This window comes from Furipterus horrens, unplaced genomic scaffold (assembly GCF_987537825.1).
Source record: "Furipterus horrens unplaced genomic scaffold, mFurHor1.1.pri manual_scaffold_9, whole genome shotgun sequence".
Taxonomy (NCBI): domain Eukaryota; kingdom Metazoa; phylum Chordata; class Mammalia; order Chiroptera; family Furipteridae; genus Furipterus; species Furipterus horrens.
This window is the reverse complement of record NW_028327179.1, coordinates 3374423-3387810: the sequence shown is the minus strand read 5'-3', so window position 1 is coordinate 3387810 and position 13388 is coordinate 3374423. Positions and strand designations below refer to the sequence as shown.

Here is a 13388-nt window from a genome sequence, read left to right as displayed (position 1 = left end):
AATTTACGAAAACCCACGGCCACGCCGGCCTGTGAGCAGGAGGTGACGCACGCAGGGCAGTGGCGTCGGCCTCCCTCCCTACTTGGGTAACGTGCGGAGTTTCCGTCCGTAACGCTGCTTTCTCCCTTACGCGCTGGAAAACGTTATCCCTGAGCACGCAGCGATGGAACTGAATTTCAAAAAGGTTTGCTAGGCCTTTCTTTACAAATGCTCTACAAACAATACGCCCGTATTCCGTAAGAATTTGGTGGTGTTGGAGGGAAAGGATCAAGCTAGGAAGACAGAGGTGAGAAGCAGAGAGGACAGTGTGCCCAGCCCGCCCCGGCTTCCGTGCTCCGTGGGAGAGCGGTCATCGCTACGTGTGCAGGTGGGGCCAGAAAAGGCGGGTGCTCAGGACCACGGGCTGTGTGAGGACGTGAGCTCCGTCGCATTCCCTGGGACCCAGCGTGACACCACACAGCCCCTTGTCGGGGGAGTGGGCTGAGGCGGCTGTCCTCGCCACTACCGGGTGATGTGGGGTCCTGGGCCTACCACTGCAGACGTGACGTGAGGGTGAGCAACGTGGAATGTGCTCCTTACGTGTCCCGTGCAGGTGATGTTCATGGGCTGGGGCAGGCACTCCGGGTGGCACTGGATGCACTCAGAATTCTCCACGAACTCCCTGGGCTCGCTGAGGGGGCGGGGAGAGAGGGAAGAGCTCAGTGCCACCCCCGGGCGCCCTGTGCAGAGCGCCGGCGGCTTCCAGCTGTCCGAGCCGGTCTGTCTGAAAGCCCAGCTGACGCGGAGCCCCTCTCTCAGGAAAATCACAACGGTTTTAGGTGAGAGTCAAATGGTCAGGATCTGGGACTATCCTGTAATTTGCACTGTTTGGTGCTGCTGGAACATAAAACAAAAACGAACCTGGGGATGTGCTTTGTATTAACACAGCTTGACACACCAGGAATGGCGTTCTGCAAAGCACAGACCACGTGGCCCTGGTCTTGGCTGTACACATGGCTGGTGACTGTTCTATTTGTCTTGGGAGCTTTGTGCGGCTTAGAAAAACAGAAGGTATTTCCAGAAAAAGAGAGTCTATAAAGTATTAGCTCCGACTCAGTAATGAAAAGAGTTTGTTCATTTCCTTTTGTGAGTAACAGTTCCAACAAGCAAACAAACAAACAAAGGGAAAAAAAAAGAAAAAGGCTCCGACGGAATAACTACAAACCTATCAACACCATCCTCAGTCTTAGGTTCTTTATCGAAACGAAGGGATTAGCAATGGTGTCTCACCCCTCCAGGACGTTGCATTGGTCCACACACTCCTTGTCGCGGCTGACATTCTGGCAGGACATGCAGTCCCTGGGCCCCGGGCCCCAGCACCCCTCGGACGAGCACAGCGCATGGCAGACATGGCCTCGGGCCCCTGCGGGGACAGTGAGCACAGCAGTCGGCGCGGACTCGAGGTCAGAGGGACACGTCGTGGTGACACCGGTAGGTGAGGCGCTGAGTGCTCCAGGGGCCGACAGCAAGGTGCCTTTTCCCTGCTGGGTACCGGGGGCGCCTGGTCTAGACCTGGGTAGCGTGTTGCTGGTCCACATCACGGCTGATGCTAACGGTGGGGGAGGCTCGTTTGGGGGCGCTTGCCCCGTGCTAGGTGGGCAGTGAGCCAGGAGCTTCGCACACAGAATTTCCTTTAATTCTCTCAGCAGCACGAGGCGGTGGGAAGCATTATTATCTGCACTGCGTGGAGCTTAGAGACAGGAAGGAAGCTCTTGGAGGCCTCAAGGCTCGGAAGGACCGGAGCAGGGATGTGAACTCAGACCTGCTTCTGCTGCTGGCCAGGGCCGCAGCACAAGGGCACAGCACCTGGCCGTGGTTCTAAATACGGGACGGGAGATGCCCACGTGAAATGTCCGTTCCACCGGATGCACGTGTGAGCATGTGTGGGGGGGGGCGGTGAGCGACATTCATTGGGGACTGAAAGGGGCAGGGAGGAGCCTCCGCCTAAAATGTAATACCGTTAGTACCAGATTTAGTTCTGCACGTTACCAATAACCGGCAGCCTAAACCTCCAGGCGGATTTATCCTATGAAGTGGGAGTGAATTAGAAGCAACTCTGACGAGCGTCACATGGTCTCGTCACAGCGAGGAGCCTATAGGTTTCTTTTCTTCGGCTTCTTTGGGAACGAACTGAGTAATTTTAATGTTTGGAAATGGCCCTCCCACCTTCTACAGTGAAATGAAAGATGCGCCCCCCCGGCCACGAGACCCGAGGGGTTACTCACTGCAGTCCCTTTCATCTCTGTTGTTCACGATCTTGGACTTCTGACTCGAGGTCCCAAAGAGCTTCTTCCAGTTTACGGTGTTTGCATAGCACAGGTTCCGGTTTCCCGTGACCACCACGTCTCCGTCACTGACCTCCTGGAGGGAGCGTAACCCCAAGGACGTGATGTTCAGTCCGACCACCGCCAGGGAAAACCGGCCGCTACATTGGGGAGAAGAAAAGAACACTGTAAAAAAAAAAAAAAAAAAAAAAAAAAAGGCAGAAACCGAACGTCGCTAAAAGGTTTACTTTGTTTTTCTGGACCGCTTTAGATTAACTGCCTTCCGGGGACCCTAAGTCCCTAAGTCCCGGTGTGCAAGGTATGGATTGTCACTTTGGAAATTTCCAAGGGCCTTTTTACATTCCTCCAGGGAAAAGCTAGTTTCCTGTTCATTCAGGATCTTTAATCCCAGGCTGAATAAAAGTCTTCGTGTCATTACTTTATTTATTGTATGTGTAGTTTCCCTGGGGATTGAGGACATGTTCCAACCTCTCAAATGTCCAAATAGAGAGACTTCAAAAGTCACAGGTTCGTTTTTCCATCCGTTCATCCATCCCCCAGAACAAACATCTGAGGTCATGTATGACTAATTCCATGTAGGTTGTGGGTATGTTTCCTGCTCTCAAGAAGCGCTTTTTTCTGGGGGGTGCACAGTCCCATGAGCAGATACTTTGAGCCCAGCGCCACAAGTCTGGTGACCATGGCATCATGGAGTGGGAAGGACGTCCAAGAAGGGGTGGCTTCCTGGAAGAGGTGATGCCTGATAGTGAGGACCTGGGGAGCAGGAACTCTGATATCTTCTTCCCCACCCAACGAGGCGATCAAGACCCGTTCACCACGGGACAGGTGACAGCTCCTCAGACGAGAGGGAGGGAAGCCCCGAACGACCCGGAGGGACAGGCAGGTAGGAAAGCACTTGGCAGGTGATAACAACCACAGGCTGCTGCTGGGGCGGAAGCTGGAGGCAGGGAGGCCTGGGAGGGGGACGGGAGGACAGGAGAGGCCGGAGCACGGGCGGCCCCCGGTGCCGCACGGAGAGGCCGGGCAGTTGTTTGCAGATGAGGGAGACCCTAGGAAGGAGCGTCGCAGGGTTAGGAAGCTGGCCGGCCTTCAGGACAGGAAATGGGCCAGTTGACACCGTATTAAAAAAATTTTTTTCAACTACAATTCACATTCAATGTTCTTCGGTATTAGTTTCAGGTGTATACATAGTGGTTAGACAAGCACATACTTTATAAAGTGGTCCCCTTGGTATTTCCAGTGCCCACCTGGGAGCACACACAGTTATTACAATATCACAGACTATATTCTATTTTCTGGGCTGCCCTTTACATGCCCATGATGATCCTGTAACTACCCATCTGTGCCTCTCAGTCCCTTCCCTTCCCACCCATCCCCCGACGCCTCCCCTCTGGCAGCCGTCAGTCTGCCCTCTGTGTCTGCGAGTCTGTTCCTGTCTTGTTTGTTCATTTATATTGATCTTCAGATCCCGCATAAAAGCGGAATCACATGGTGCTGTGTCTACGGGGCTTCTCAGTCAGCGTGCAAAGGAAAAAGGAATCCCTCTCTTATTTAAATCCCTACAACTAAACCACGAGGTACATACCCGTCACCCAGGAAAACAGATCCCCATCTCTCCTCTCTGGGTGAGGCGTTCCTGAGAACTCGGAGCCGGGGGCCCTTTGCTGGGAAGCAGGGGCCGCTGCACATTTAGCACCAGCCGTGTGGAGACCAGGCGGCTCACGGAGAGCAAAGCTCATTTCACACATACATTTGGGGGCCAGTTATGGGAACCGGGCAACCGAACCAGACTGCTTCCAAGGCAGGTTTGACCAAGAGAATCCCAAATCCCTCTTCTCCACAAAATTCACCATTACAGCCATTATGTTAATGATGCGTGTGTGCGTGTGTGTGTGTGTGTGTGTGTGTGTGTGTGTGTGTGTGTCACTGCTGGGGTTGGAGAGGTGGAAGTCCGGAAAGAAACACTGCATGTTTAAAGGTCTCCGCGTCCCCCTGGTATGGCGTGCTGATAAGGGCATGCCACCTCGGCTCTGTTCTTGCCCGAAATGCATAAGCTGAATCAAATCACGAGAAGACCTCAGGCATTATGCAAGGGGCCTGAGCAGGTCTTTTCAAAAGTGTCGAGGCTGTGAAAGATGGGGACAGACTAGGGGCTGTCACAGAGCAAGGGGCTCGGGGGCACAGCCACTGGGCGCCAGGTGGTGGCTGGACTGGGCGCTGGGGCAGCGTGAAGGTGGTCACGGGAAGGCTGTGGCATCTGACTCAGGGGTGGTGTAGTTAGCCTGCACGGTGCCCAGACGAATGTCGCATTGTGATCCTCGTACCACGCTTGCGGGAGGCGTCACCACGGGAGGAAACGGCGCAGGGAGACAGGGCAGGTCCCCGTAGCGCTTCTGCGATACTTCTGTACGTCTCATTTCTAAACGAAGACACTAGGAGGAGCGCCCCAGGCGGGCTGGGCCCACTTACTGCTGCTTGGTCCTGCCGCGAATGATCTCCAGGCTCTCGAACGCGTGGAGGTCCGTCCTGTTCTCTGGCCAGGCCTGAATCAGCAGGGACCCTGCGGGCAGGAGGGAGGCTCAGACACACGCTGCCTAGAAGTTTCCTTTTTTCTGAAGCTGTTCTTCTAGGATTCACATGAACAGGACGTGTGAGCATGTGACCTGACCCTGTTTATCGTCTTTACGGAGCATGTACACACGTGTGTCAATGCCAGACAAGGCTTCATGGCACATCCTGCCCCTGCCACAGCGTCCCCACCGCTGGCCCCACCCCGCGGGCTGTCCCTGTGGGCTGCACCCAGTGGGCCGTGCTGGGCTCCATACTCGATTACTCCAAGCAGGCCCTCGGTGAGGGTGACTGTGTATTGAGTCGTGACTACATGCAAGGATGCTGACATGTTTTTCTTATGTAATTTGAATCCTCAAAGCCATCTTATTGTTTAGGTTGAATTACTCCCTTTTTAGGAATGAAGGAAGCAGGGCTTTCATGGGAGTCATAGACCTGAGCAGCCTGCTGGGGGAGCAGGGACGTGACGGTCCCTCCCCGGTTTACCCCCTTCTCCCTCCACCCAGGAAAGTCACCAGGCCACGGGGACGGCTGGCCCAGGCTGGGGGATGACGGGTTAATCACGTTCACACACAAAGTTATCTGTGACCTGAGTTTGGGTGTCGCGTTCACCCCTCACATGCCGGGGAAACCGCCTTTTGGGGAACCATTGAAGAACTCATTAGCCATTAACAGGAGGATTTCAGGAGAACGTTTCCCACCAGGGGAGAAGGGCGCAGGGCAGGCACGCCCACGGACACCGGCCCTCCCCGGGGCCCCGCACCTGTGGGCAGCGCTTACCTGTGATCTCCTTCACGGTCTTCAGGATGTCCAGCTCCTTTGGGTCCAGAGGGGGCGTGTGAGTGAAGGTGTCCCTGAAACGAGCCACCGAAGGGATATTGGTCACCAGCCTCTACCCTTCTGCACAGCAGATCCCGACCGCTACCCGCGCCCGTGACTCACCCCCTGAAAGCCACCGGCAGGATGTGAAGGTCCCCACTGATGGACGTGCAGTTCCTGAAGTGCCTGATGTTGGTGGCGTTTATGGAGAGGGTGTCCTTGAACTCTCCAATCCCTATTCCGTTACAAACTGCGAAGAGAAGGGCGGGTGACGTCAATCCTGCGCAGCTGGGGAGGGCGTGGTCACCGAGGACCCTCAGCGCCAGCTGTCACTCACTCAACGGACAGGAGCCAAGGTCCCAGGAGCCTGGCGGGGCTGGGGGCCACAGTGGTTAGAGAGGGAGCGCGGTCGCTGTCCTCACTGGCCCGGCCTCCTCCCATTATTTCTCGCGGGGACCAGAGACTGGTTGCAGGTGTGACCCACCTGCCATGAGCCCCGCCCCGCAAGGCCCCCCTGGGACCCCCACGGCACCTGCAGCGCCTCTGCCTTGCCCTGCCCTGGCGGGCAGCCGGGGGTCCTAGCGTGAAGAAGAAGTACACGTATATTTTTTAACATAAGAAAGTAAGATGCGTTCTCTTAAGAAATTGTTGAAGACGTGGAATCAAGAGGGACAAGGGCCCCAGCGATTCCACTCTCTGTCGTTCAGATTTTAGAACACTCCTCTCTAGCTAAGCTGCGTGGTTGGGTCACACTAGACACGTAGTTAGGTTTTGTCCCCCCCGCCCGCCCACTTTTTATGGCGTGAATGTTGGTCCTATCGTTCAATCTGTTCACGAGCGTGGTTTTTAATGGCTGCTGGAGGTTCCATCATAGGAATCCTGTGGGATAACGTCTGTCAGGCAGGGACAGTATTGCTTTTCTTCCGCATGTTACGTCAGTCAAAGGCTTTGCTCTCTGTCCTGCTGGCAACTCAGCCCCAAACGCCCTTTCCCCGCTCTGCACTGGTTTGCTCATTTGTGTCCGCTCCTGAATTTCCACCTCCCCGGTCACCTCCGATCCTAAACCTGGCCCAGGCTCTTCACAACCTCAGGCTGCGGAACAGAAAGGGAAAAAGGGGGGAGGGCAGCTGGCGGATGGCCCCTGGTGAGAGAATATGGAGATGAGACACCCTAACGCAACCTATGCGGTCGGATCGGATTCGGGGTGGGAAAGCAGTGACGCGTGACTTCCTGGGACAGCAGGGACAAGGGCAGATGAACCCGAGGACCAGCCAAGGGCGTTGATCGAGCCAGTGTTGTTAAACTTGAGACACGTGGGAAACCACCTGTGGTCACTTAGGAGCAGGTCCCCGTTTGTGGGGAGAGCAGGCTGACATAGGTGGGGCTACGAAATGTTACAGTATCGGTAACCATCGCAGGGTTCAGGGAAACACACACACACACACACACACACATGCACGTGTGCATGCACATCCATGCCACAGACATGGAGATGGCGAAGGCAAGGGGCAATGTATTAAAAATCAGGGAACTTATGTGAAGGGCATGGGGGTGTTCATTGTGCAAGTACTGCGCTGTTTAGAGGTATTTCAACATTTACAGAATAAAAGATAAAATAAAGCCTAAGGACAGGTTAAATGGCCTTGAGGATGCGACATAAAGGAAGGGACACATTTCTGAGCCCGGAAAAGGAGAATTACTCCAAGCTTCCCTCAGCGAGGCTGAGCAGCAGGACCGGCCCCACGCCCCGAGGGACCCATCCCCATGCCCAGGCTCCTACCTTTGCGACAGGGTCCTTCACACTTTTTACATTTGCGGACGCCATCTTCCTCCACCTCGTAGCTGTCGGGGCCGCAGGCCCGGACACACGACCAGTGGTCTGTCACCACGTAGTTACCTGGGGGAGAGACAATGAAAGGCAGGTGGCAAAGCAGAGCGCCAGGTGTCTCTGGGGCTCAAGTCCCCCTGAAATGGGACTGATGACATAATCCTCTTGCTTTGTTTATTTTAGGGACAAAGAATAAAAGGCTGCCAACTGAAAAGGAACCACATTCGAGAGCTTTGAAGGCTTTCCAGACTGTGCTGTGGAGCAGAGAGCTGTTTCATCCCCGGGGGTGACGGCTGGTACGGAGAAAACATCGCGCCCACCCCCAAGCTTACACACCTCTTCACAGCTCGTCTTTTTTTAACCAGGTTTTACCTTCAGGACTCATGGTTCAGGCCTGAATACCTATAAAAATCCATGACCCCAAACAAGGACACCGCTGCCCTTGAGGTTCCATTTAATTCCCGGGGCGGTTGCCAGCCCCGGGCAGACCCCTGGGGCCCGGCGGGGTGCTTGTCCAGCCAGACACGTCAGTCCTTCCCTTGCGTCCCCTCGCCCTTGGAGTGATTTATTGGTGCCGATATTAACGCAAACGTTAATATTCTCGGGAGCTCTCGGTGTCCCTGCTTTGACTTTCCCGAGTAGATCCTCAAACCCTATTTCCTGGATGGGTCGTTTTTGCTGCGAATTGTCTGCTTTTGTTCTTAGGATCTCCGGGCTTCCTGGGGGCATTAAGCCAACTATTGACCCCTCCCTCAAAGGTTAAATCTGTGTCACTGTTGTGACCAAGTTTTATCTATCTTTGCCATTTGCCTCACAATGGCTTATTGCCCTCTTTGTGTGTCATTTCTTTTCTGCACTGAATTTAAACAATTTCGTCTCTGTGAGTCTGGTAAGGCACGTCTCCCCTTGTTGTTTCTCGAGATGGCTTTCATAGCTCATCTCCCCTCTGAGAAACGAAGACTGGTCTCCAAAGCTCGTTAGTTGTACAGCCCTGTGCCTTTCCTATGAGGACAGTCTGTGTCCACACCACCGCAGACGCTGTTGCCACCAGTGAGTGCGGACCCCGAGCAGCCCAGCCCAGCCATCACGTCGAAGCAACCGACCAACCAGCAAAACCCCCCTCTGTCCTGCGGAGGCACAGCTGTCACCAGAATGACTTCCGCTCCAGAAGGCAGGTCTTTGACGAACTCCCGCATGCAGGTCTGTTAAATACTTTGTTTGGTACAAGAGCCAGACAGGGAAATGGCCCAGGGGCCATGGGCTTGTGCCCAGCAGACAGCCGAATATTCTGGACTCTACCAGTTGGACCTCAGCTCTGGGGGCGGCACCACGGGCAAGTGCCCTGTCCTCGCCACCCAGCATGAGACACCCGGTGAACGGCGGCAGCCGCACTGTCTCCTGTGGCAGCGACTTAGCCCTTATCTGCACCGGGGACATGCCTGGCAATGAGGCAAACGCACCAACCAAAGACAACCCAAGACGGGACCTCCCGGGTGCCGGTGGGGGACACAGGAAACCGATGCCCGATAACGAGAGGGTTTCGTGTGCGAGGAACTCACGGGGACATTTCTTCACGCAGGTGGCCCCGAAGCTGTACTTCCCGTCCGGGTTGACGTCCATCTGGTACGTGGTGGGATTGTAGAGCATTAGCGGCGGGCATGTGTCCTTGCATGTGGCTTCGTCCCGGAACTTGCGGCACACCTGTGTGACCGACAGCGTCAGTGTGGGCGCGTAAGATACCACGGATGGGGGCACGGGATAAGGGGGGCCAGGGCTGCCGCCCCGGAGCAACGGCCTTGCGCGTCTCAGACCGCGAACCTCTGTGATGTTAAACAGGGCACCATGACCTCGGGGTGGGGCCTAACGCGGCCTTGTGCCCCAAAGAGCTTAGTGCAGACAACAAGAAAGTAGATACTATGACTGTCAGACTGAAAATTAAAGATGCTGTTTAAAATGAGTGTCACTAGGGTAGCTTTTCTGTGTGATAGCAACACCTTCCTTCCATGGAAGTGACTGTCCCCTTTCCTGTCTCAAGAACACCCGTTGCCTTTGTCTCTGATCGGAACACGGCCTGGGCTTCTGCCTGAGCCAGTGCTCCCCGGATTGTTCTTCTTTTCCTGACCTCAGGTAAGTAAGTGCCTGGTGCCTCTCCCTTTGGAGCCATTTAGTTCCAGCTTGATCCTTGCCACAGGGGTAAACTGAGCAAGGACCCCTGGCTACAGTTCAGGCATTTGATTACAGCAGAGAAACTCAGCCAAGTGTTTTCAGTAGAGTCAGAAAGACCCTTCGCTTCAAAGCACAGTTTTTCATAAATATCCTGTCCCAACTCTGATACTGCAGAGATGGTGGTGATAGGAAAATGCATTTCTCTGTGAGCTGACAGAGTGACGAAGGGGTTCGCGCTCCAGGACAGGAACTAAGGAGAGACGTTATTTTCAAACACTGGGTGTTCTTGACAAGGACACTCGAGAAGACGGTTTGAGGTTGACTGCTCCCCTGCAGAGAACCCTGACCAGAAAGCACGCCACGCGCAAGGGCCAGACCAGAGACGGCAGCGGCTCAAAGCCTCGCACACTGTCTTTCCCCTCGGGTCCGCTGAGTCAAAGCCCAGGGGCCAGCTGCAGCCTCTGGAACCTAAAAGCCTTCCCCCCTAAAACCAGAGTCGTTTGGATGCCACCACAGGTGGGCCTCCTTGTCTAGAAGCCACGAGGGCCTCGTCACACTCGGTGCTGACCCCAGGACTCCCACCTGGCAGCCCGCACGGGGCGCCCACAGCCCACTGGGACCGCCAGGCTTCTGTTGGTGCCCCCTGCAGTCACAGGGACCCCAATGAGTGCTTTTAGACCCCTGGCGTGTGGGGGGGGGGCAGGTCGAGGGGGCAGCGCAGGCAGGAGGCACCTGCGCCATGGGGGAAACAGCAGAGTCCCTGGGGCAGAAGGTCCCACTCAGGACCCCGGCCTCTGGACAGGCCTCTTCACCCCTCTGTCTGTATTTCAGGGCCCCTTCCAGCCTCAGCTCCCCGGGTTTATAATGAGAGTCCAGTTACATAGTGTGACGCTCATGGCCACAAAACCCTAATGGTAAATACCCTCATTGAATATTCAGTGCTCATTCTGGGCCTCGGGCTACCTGTGTCCCCTGCGTGATGTCATCTAGAGCACCCGGCACACAGGTGCTCTGTTATCCACACTGTCCCACGAGGAAACCGAAGCACAGAGAGGTCATAGGATTGGCCCAAGGTCACAAAGCAGGTGGGGAAGGCAGGACCACAACCGTGCTTTGTTCCCTGACAGCGGGCAACATCCTCGTGTGTCACTACAGACGTTAATCCAAACATCGCTACCCCAGGAGGCCGCCCACGGCAGCCGGAGGGGCTGTGCCCGGTGCCCGCATGCTCGCCGCCACCACCAGAGGCCGAGGGGGAGGGTCTCACCAGGCAGTTGCTCTCGCGGGGCCCCGTGCAGCCCGAGGCGCACTGGTTGTGGCAGCAGTCGCTGGGGGACCGGCCCCGGCAGCGCCCCGAACACTGCTGGGCACAGATGATTTTGGTCACTGAAAAGGAGCAAAGGTCGCTGGTGAGCGGAGGAGCCAGGGTAAGTGAAAGTCACGCCCGGGGACTGCACGGGGCACCTGCCCACAGTGGGTGAGGAAGTGACCCGAAGGGGGACTTAGTGACCCTGCAGCTTGCTCAAGTCCCCAGACCAAGTCCCATTCGGCCAGATTGAGTCAAATCATGACTTTTTCCCCATTTGTTTTTCGTCACTAAGGGGAACGGACCAGGTCAGGTCTGGACTTTAAGACCTGCTGAATGATTAGATACAAGTTAGGATTAACCGAGTCTCTGGGTGACACAAAAGCACACAGATGCGACAAAAATGCCAGCCAGGAAACAGTGTTGAAAAGGACGTGACAGTCACATCATGGCCAGATGGCCTGTTACGGACAGACGGTCAGCTGTTAAGCTGACATGTTCCCAGATTCCTTGGCCACCCATGTTCCTATACTCAGATTCCTGCAGAAAAGCCCTCTTGAAGAAGTTGCTTGTACGTCTACACAGGTGGGTCCCCAAGCAAGGGGGACAGTTTGGGCAGACAAGCCTTCTGCTCCCAGGGAAATCTGCCGAGCACATGGACCAGAGGGAAGGACTGGCAGCCATGGCTGATGCTGACTTGTTTATGACTGACCAGCTCAAGTGCCCAAAACAGCCCACCCGGATTCATTGCCCTCAGGGAGACGGGCAGCACCGGTCGCCCATGGCACCGCTCATGTCTGGCCTTGTGGTCACGGTGCTTTTTGGAGCCCCTGAAGGGAAACCAACACAGGCCGCTGAGCGCAAGGGCAGCGGGCGGCCATGCGTGTCTCTGAAATCCGGTGTGAGAACTCACGTTTCTGACAGTTTTCCTTTCCTGACCCCCAGCAGCTTCCGTTGGGGCAGCTGGGGTCACACTTTTGGCCTGAAACAGAAAAGCAATAGTTAAATCCATATCTTAGCGAAAGGGAACAAGTGAGAATAAACTAGTGACACCCACCCCAAGTCTAGGAGCCAAAGAACATTCTAGAAACAAAGGATAGCTTCCATGTTTGGCTGGTTTGTTTGTGAGATCACTTAAAAGACTCTCCTAAGAAAACAAAGCCGAACCACACGCTGCTTTGATTTACATGTCAGTCTTGGAAACTGAGGCAGAGTGATTACTGATGGTCACAGGCCACAACACTGGGGTTTAAATGGACTCGGGGGCCCAGATTTCAAACCTGCTTAGGCATGGAGAATTTTCCAGCATCTCCCACCATGACATGGAGAGGATCTACTCTGGTAGGGTCACCATGCACCCCTGACAGCCTTGCTGTGTCCCCTCATGGGGGGCTGGCTGGGTCAGTGGTCCTGGGGAGTGGGGTCCGGTCCATAAAAGCTCCTGGGCTCTTAGCCAGAGAGATACACAGATTCCTGTTCAAAGCGCCAAACGTCCTGGGTGTGTATCACGTGGTTGATGACCTAAAACCTCAGCTATTAATTTGCAAGCTACTGTCTAAAAACACGTCCAAGGGGTCAATCCACGTTTGCAGTTTTTGTAAATGATGATGAACCCCAAATCGTAGCTACAGAGGTATCGGGCCCTGTTAGGTGCATTTTGCTTTTATCAGTGCTGAGGACTCTGAGGATGACAGTGTTCTATCTGTAGACGGGAAACAGGCTGGCCACCCAGTCTGGTGAACAGGGGCCTGCCCCCCTCCTGTCCCCTCTCCGCCGGTGCCTTTCATCACAAAGACACAGCAAGCTGAAGGGGTTAGCATGTGCCCGACAGCCTCCCAGAGTCAGGGAGCATCTCGTCTCTGGAAGAACTCAGATTTTAAATGGTGCAAAGCCGATGATATATTCAGTGATTGTTGAGCCAGGACACCCGTTAATATGACTGCCTATTTTTACAACCACCCCCGGGGTGAAGGGCATGAACGCAATGCTGGGGCGCCTTAGAACCGTGAAAGACGGTGAGGCTGGACCCTACCTGGACATGGCCGTGACAAGGGAGACCAAGGCAGGCAGACCGGGAGAGAAGGAACAAAGAGGAGAAGGGGCCTGCGTAACGCGTGGGAACGTTAAAAGGGATTGTGTCTCTAGAGAGCTGCAACGTTATTTTCACTTTTCACCTCTGCCATACTTCTCAAATTTTTATTATACGCATGTGATAGGGTTATGAAAGAAAAACGCTGACGATGCAAGTGTGTAAAGGCATCTCCCTGCAGCAGAGGAGACCGTGTGCCAACCGATGCACGTAGGTTCTGCCGCTAATTCTAGCCTGTCACAGCGGGTCTCTTCCAGCGGGCAGAGCCTTCGTCTGCAGCGCCTTTCT

General features: G+C 55.0%; 1 protein-coding gene across 1 annotated transcript in view; it reads right to left on the bottom strand.

The window, feature by feature from the left end:
* Nucleotides 1-13388, bottom strand: part of EGFR (epidermal growth factor receptor) — a 132657-nt gene that overhangs the window by 26552 nt on the left and 92717 nt on the right. The window contains exons 5-14 of the mRNA XM_090287006.1: nucleotides 11925-11993; nucleotides 10973-11091; nucleotides 9099-9240; nucleotides 7492-7608; nucleotides 5835-5961; nucleotides 5673-5746; nucleotides 4794-4884; nucleotides 2265-2464; nucleotides 1270-1402; nucleotides 580-670 (exon numbers count right to left, since the gene is read on the bottom strand). Coding sequence (XP_090143132.1) covers nucleotides 580-670; nucleotides 1270-1402; nucleotides 2265-2464; nucleotides 4794-4884; nucleotides 5673-5746; nucleotides 5835-5961; nucleotides 7492-7608; nucleotides 9099-9240; nucleotides 10973-11091; nucleotides 11925-11993 — 1163 coding nt within the window. The remainder of the gene's footprint in view (nucleotides 1-579; nucleotides 671-1269; nucleotides 1403-2264; nucleotides 2465-4793; nucleotides 4885-5672; nucleotides 5747-5834; nucleotides 5962-7491; nucleotides 7609-9098; nucleotides 9241-10972; nucleotides 11092-11924; nucleotides 11994-13388) is intronic.